The sequence below is a fragment of the Osmia bicornis genome, chromosome 15 (genome assembly GCF_907164935.1).
Source record: "Osmia bicornis bicornis chromosome 15, iOsmBic2.1, whole genome shotgun sequence".
Lineage (NCBI taxonomy): Eukaryota > Metazoa > Arthropoda > Insecta > Hymenoptera > Megachilidae > Osmia > Osmia bicornis.
The window spans coordinates 3,461,199-3,467,976 of record NC_060230.1 but is presented as its reverse complement, the minus strand read 5'-3'; the positions used below and the strand labels follow the sequence as shown (position 1 = coordinate 3,467,976).

The window sequence follows — 6,778 nt, the reverse complement described above, 5'->3', positions numbered from 1 at the left end:
CCGTGTACAATAAGTTAACACCAGCTTTTATATTGTTTGTTTTCTAGCAGCCTCAATGTGTATATAACATCAATCGTATATTTTTTTATTAGGTTTTTATCGTTTAATCGTTCATTTCCCTTTCCATTATATATAATTTTTTCTTTTAAATTATATGAAACGCACACTGCAGAAAATATTAAAATGACAAGAGTTTTTAATACAATCACAGATCAAAGTATGAATGTAAAAATATTTATACTCGGATCGTTATGTATCATGACTTTACATACGGGTCATACGTGGACCTATCGTCAGTATCATGCGAGTCACGATACCGTGAATGTGTTAATAATCTATTATCCGAGAATATCATCATAAACATCGAATTCTCGACTCATAGCACCGATCCATTTGTACAAATTATAGTAGCACCATAACCCTTTCATTATCTTACAGTACTTATTTAAAAAAAATCATTTCTCTAGTGTACTATCAATCCAAATTCATGCTAGACTACTTATCAATCAAAAATCGTACATGATTCTTCATTTTCCCCATACGACTAATCAGATGTAATCGATACTAACAGACAAATAATTAATCAATCATAACTATGTATTTGCAGATTGGCTCCCGACGATCATCTAGCATTCGTTCATGTACTATCATCACGTTAAGTATAAATTCATCGATCACGAAAGCGTTAATAAACGTCCGACTAATGACTCAGAATTTTTCGAAAGGGTTTAGAAATTGAATGAATTAATTAACCCTTGACATAGCAATATACATAATATTTGTAATCATTCGACGAATTGAATTTTAAAGTCGAAACACAACACGGAACTAACTTGAGGCTTAATTCAAGCAACTCACTGAACTAATCACAGTTTCATCATACAAATAGCAGGGCGTACGAGCTCGAACCGGTTTCATAATTTTAAATTGCACCACTGTCTATCATTCGATTGTCAAAACTAATGTATTCTACTTGGGCACGAAGCGTTCTCTTGAAAAAGACTGATGGTTTGTCAACGTTCCAGTCTCGTTTTGAAGAACTGTCATGATTTAATCTGGAAAGGACTTCGATTGGACGAAGAAGAACAGGTGAAAATTTCAATTTATTTCTTTACGTTTTGTACATTCAATTTATTTATCTTGAAAATATTTGAAAAATGGTCCTTAAATATACGAGAATAATTGTTATTTATTAGCACGTAACGAGATTTGAGAAAAATTGGATAGTTGTGTTGTTAATTAATCAAGATTTTATAGTTTTTAATTTAAAAATATAATTTAATCGCGAGTTTTGGGTAATTTTATAAAGTCAAAATTTGACTTTAAGTCTAATGGAAAAAATGTTAGTCAGTTGATATTTTATTTTGTATTATTAAATGATAGGCAATTAAAATTTTAGTCAAAGAAAGTAATTGTAATTTAATGAATAATTCGTGCAATTTTACAAAGTCAAAATTCAAGTTTAGAGGAAAAGTCAAACATCATTAATATTAAATAAGATAATAAAAACTAAACGATCCTTTCAAAATTCAGATTGATTTACGATATGAAACGAGGTAGAGAAAATTGATGATAAGTATCATATTTTTTAGATACCTAGAAACACATAAACATTATATGGTGATTCATCTATAACTGCAAAATAAAATTCTTCACATACCGTGATTTCTCACAAGGATACATTGTTGATCGACTGTTTTTCTATTATTCAACTTTTATTTTTAACCCATTGCGACCTATTATCCTCGTTTGAAAACATTCAATCAGAAACTTGTTTATTGCATTCATTTGTTATTGCACTAAGCAGAGAATAAAATTAGCATTAAGGATATTAGAAGTATAATTGATTATAGATCGTGAACTTCAGCACAAAAGTTCAGTACGAATTAACAGTTAACACGATGCATAAATCTGTAAAGACTTTCACGTGCAATTAATTTAGTAAACTAAAGCACGAGACAATTTATGATCGACAATGTTTGATTAACAGACCGATTGGTCAACAATGTATTAACCACCATCGAGGATTATTAAGATGGTATTGCAAAATAAAGACGAGGGAACAAAGTGGCTTATTGGATAATGATAGAGCGGTCATCGTCATCTGCTCCGTGATATTAATTTGTTTGCATCGTGTATCTTCGTCGCGTAATTCATTCCATTACAGCTCGTAGAATATGATACTTTTACTAAATAAAATTGATACCCTTTATTTTGAACAGAAACTAAACTTTTACATTTACTAAATAATCTTTCCTTTACATCTACTATATGCACTCTGCAGAATCTGGAATTTGCCATTTTAAGTATTTATGCTAATTATTTAAAAAAACATAAATTATCTGTCTGTTTTTAAAATTCTTCCTTTGAATTTATATAATATTTTATTCTGCAATCTATGGAATCAATAAATTTTGTTCGTGAAACCTTTGAATTTCCGAAGTGTTCTCTGTTCGTTCGCGTTTCGCCACTTTTATACGTTTCTTTATCCAACGAACTGTGTCCCCATGAGACTGCGATTTTGCGGAATGCAAACTTCTCATGGCTACCATCCCCGCGAAACAATTAACGTTCCTGACAGGCACAAAAGTGTTCCGAGAAACGAGGAGACGTTGCAATCGGGCATTGTGAAAATACAGGATCGGAATTACTTTGCAACAGCACCAAATGTCGCGAAAAAACGGCGAGGAATTATTTCTGGGAGATATTCTTTTTAGAGAACGTTAATTCCATTGGCACGTTAAGTGGTAGTTGATTTCTTTAACACTAGGACAACCAACATCGGAGGAATATTTAATTTTAATTAAAAGATAAGTTGGAACATTAAATGAATATAAGATGCAGAATAAATTAGCATATACAAATTTATATAAGTATCGATACTTAGATACTTAGGTGCTTAGGTATTTAGCAATTTGGAGACTTAGAATATTAGAAACTTTGGGACTTAGGAATTTAAGAACATAGAGACTTATTGTTAGATAAGTATTTAACCACGCAAGTACCTAAGCACCTAAATTTCTAAGTACTTACAGACCTAAATATTAAATACCGAACTACTTAAGAAACCAAGTATCCGAATATTTAAATATCAATAATTACAATGATTAATACTCAAATTGGTATTAATATTTAGGTTCTTAGATACTTAGGACGCGACAAAGTTGCAACAACAGCAAACTTAACGAAGAAATAATTCGAGAGCAGAATCGCAAGGGGGTCTAATCGTATTTTAGATGAAGATGCAATTAATATGCGATAATATAGTTCCTGTATTATACATAACGTATATAAATTTAATATAAATTATTCTATAGTAGCTTTATGTTATTCGAACAGTAGAGTGTATTGTGCGAACCAAAAGTCACACACGCGTCGTTGAATATCTATTATAATTAATCATCGATCTCGATTCAATCTGTTAGAAAAGTCGAAGTTTCAGGCGAGATTCGATTCGTGTTTGAAAAAATAGCACACCTTAGTGTCGAGCCAAGAGACAATAAAGACAGATTAGTAGATAATTACATAAAACAGTAAGGAGAATGATTAATTGAATGAAAATTTCAATTCTTACTCTTCAAATTCTATTTAAACGAATTTTACGCCGATTTTGAATAAAAATCAAATTTCTAATTCTAATTGTATGTTGCTAATGAAAAAGTGTTGCTGTTCATTCAACGTAAAAAAGTATTATGGTACTATGGCAAGAAAATGATCATTTTCACTCGAAAACAAAACTGGCAGGTTTTTATTTTTCATTTATGACCCTATCGGAACGATATTAGGGTTACCATTTCGTATTATTATATAGGATAGAAATAACAGAAGCGTTTTATCGTCTCTCATACATTTTTTATTTTCTCAAAATAATTACATATTTTATTCGGAATTACACATAATTAATTTTTAGAAAGGCAACAATTTGCTACCTATAACTAGTAAAAATTAGTATTGTCAATTGCGTTAATAGAGAACGTGTTAACAGATAGAAACCATGCACGCTGATGTAGTTAAAATAATCGACAGTAATTATTGTAAAGGAACAGCATAAACACGATCACAAGATATAGGATAGCGTACTGATCATTGATTAGTTTCTAAGTTTCGAGGATGCTTTATCTAGGCGGTAACGAAGCGAATTAACTTAATAAATAAATGAGATGAACGAACAAATGAATCTATGTATATGTATACATATTATATGTATTTACGAGAACGATCTATAGATATACAACGCATATATGTATATATGCATATGCGTCTGTATGTGGGTATGTAGGATGCATATACATATATATATCAGTTAGCAACTACTTTCAAGACTGTGGAACATCATAGGTGTATAAATGTTTAAATAAATTATTATAACGTGGCAATTAATCGTTATCGCTATTATTCCTGCAAGACCTACCTATCTTTATTATTTGGATTATAGGTCACAATAAAAAATTATTATTTTTTGAATATAATTGAATTCAAGTGAAAATTAATAACAATATTTATTATGCCAATATCATTTTTAATATAACTACGACTTTCTAACAAGCATAAATTCAATCATAATTATTAGTAACATGAAAAACGTTTACACACTTGATTCACTGTCAAATAACAGTATTTCACCGTAACAATTGATTGTGTACGAATAATAAATTATATACAGAACTTGTAACTTATTATTTATTAATAAATTCGCATTGAACTTTATACAATTAAACTTTTATCACAGCAAAAATAATTTAAACTTTTATCCATTTGAAAATCCTATCAAGTAAGTAAATCCTTCCCGCTGTTGGAGGCAGCACTTATCGTATCGATGGTATAGCCATCTAACAGGTATTGATATAATTGCAACAATTGTGCATTATGGTGCATTACGTATCTTTGGTTATGTCCGTTGGTGCAGTTTGTAAACAATAGTATAAAACATCATAAATTGCGAGAAAATTCTGACAGTGAATTACAATGGGAATAAATCGGATAAAATGATATTTTATCTCAGCATTACCAATTGTATATTGTATAAATTTCAAATTTTCTCATGATACGGGAAGAATAATAATAAGTTTTATATGAGTTCATATGATACGTAATTGTATTAAAATGTATTTAACAATTTTTATTACATTATGTGCTTTTCATTTAAATTATGCTTGGGAGGTTTGTTCATTAATTAAATTATCTGCAATGTTTAAATTTTCTATTCTCCATTTACAATCTACTTAACCTTTATAGATACCGGAAAATTTCGCAAAAACTGGTCACTCAAATAATTGGGCAGTATTAGTTGATACCTCACGTTTTTGGTTTAACTATCGGCACGTTGCAAATGTGTTGTCTATTTATCGGAGCGTCAAACGTTTGGGAATTCCGGATTCCCAAATTATCCTTATGATAGCAGACGACATGGCATGTAATCCGAGAAATCCTAGACCAGCTACTGTGTTCAATAACATCAAGCAACATATTAATGTTTATGGAGATGATGTAGAAGTAGATTACAGGGGTTACGAAGTTACTGTAGAAAATTTTGTGAGGTTGTTGACTGGCCGATTAGCTCCAGAAACACCAAGATCAAAGAAACTATTAACAGATGAAGGATCTAATATTTTGATTTATCTTACTGGTCATGGTGGAAATGGATTTTTGAAGTTCCAAGACTCTGAAGAAATTACTAGTCAAGAGCTTGGAGATGCATTGGAACAAATGTGGCAGAAGCGAAGATACCATGAAATTTTGTTTATTGTTGACACTTGCCAAGCAAGTTCAATGTATGAGAAGTTTTATTCTCCAAATATTCTAGCAGTAGCTTCTAGTCTAGTGGGAGAAGATTCACTTTCTGTAAGCAATGAAATATGTTTGTTTCTAATTACTTCTATTTTCTATTTGGATAATGTTAAGTAAACTGTATTTGCTTTGCAGCATCACTTGGATCCTGCCATTGGTGTTTACATTATAGATAGATATACATATTATGCATTAGACTTTTTAGAAAAAGTAGAACCATCTAGCTCCAAAACTTTAGGGGAATTTGTAAGTCACACAGAAAATAATTTTCAAATCAATATGAATTTTGTTATATTATAGAATTAACATGTTTGCTGTTTTTCAGCTCAAGGTATGTCCTAAGCATTATTGTTTATCAACAGTAGGGGTGAGGAAAGATTTATTCCGAAGAGATCCTAATAAAGTACCAGTCACAGATTTCTTCGGATCGTTAAGGCCTGTAGAATTAACTACAAGTATAATGAATGTGTTACCTGTTAAAACAAATAAGACAAAGACTATTGAGCCTGAAATGAAGTATTCTTATGCCCCTCAATTTCCTGATGTATCGGAGCTTACGTGATTTATAGAAGTAACTCTAAAATTTTTAGAAAAGGGGACTTGCTTTAATAACAAATAAATAATACAAAACAGTGTACAGATATATTTAATATTCATACTATTATATTGTATTATACCATAATAAAAAAAGCTTCACCCAATTTTTACATTCTACACTATGCTATTGCTTACAAAAACATTCTACATTCTTTTCATCCCTACATTTTTTTCATTACTACATTCCTTACATCCCTACATTCTTCTCATTCCTACATTCCTTACATCACTTCATCCCTTACATCACTTCATTCTTTTCATCCCTACATTCCTTACATCACTTCATCTCTTACATCCCTACATTCCTTTCACCCCTACATCCTTTTCATCCCTACATTCCTTACATCTCTGCATCCCTTATAATAAATATATTATAAAGACTGCTTCGAGTAAA

The 6,778-nt window shown here is 30.6% G+C and overlaps 1 protein-coding gene across 1 annotated transcript; it reads left to right on the top strand.

Moving 5' to 3' along the window:
• The first annotated feature begins 4,865 nt into the window (after window positions 1–4,865).
• LOC123988506 (putative GPI-anchor transamidase) lies at window positions 4,866–6,501 on the top strand. The gene is made up of 4 exons (XM_046288793.1): window positions 4,866–5,160; window positions 5,236–5,841; window positions 5,923–6,033; window positions 6,113–6,501. The coding sequence occupies exons 1-4, from the start codon at window positions 5,083–5,085 to the stop codon at window positions 6,347–6,349; spliced, it is 1,032 nt and encodes a 343-aa protein (XP_046144749.1). The 5' UTR covers window positions 4,866–5,082; the 3' UTR covers window positions 6,350–6,501.
• Window positions 6,502–6,778: the final 277 nt, after the last annotated feature.

Coding starts and splice junctions, on each gene's coding strand:
- LOC123988506 (XM_046288793.1), top strand. CDS start 5,083: ATGATACGTAATTGTATTAAAATGTATTTAACAATTTTTATTACATTA. Junction 5,161..5,235: donor ATTTAAATTATGCTTGGGAG/GTTTGTTCATTA, acceptor TAACCTTTATAG/ATACCGGAAAATTTCGCAAA. Junction 6,034..6,112: donor CCAAAACTTTAGGGGAATTT/GTAAGTCACACA, acceptor GCTGTTTTTCAG/CTCAAGGTATGTCCTAAGCA.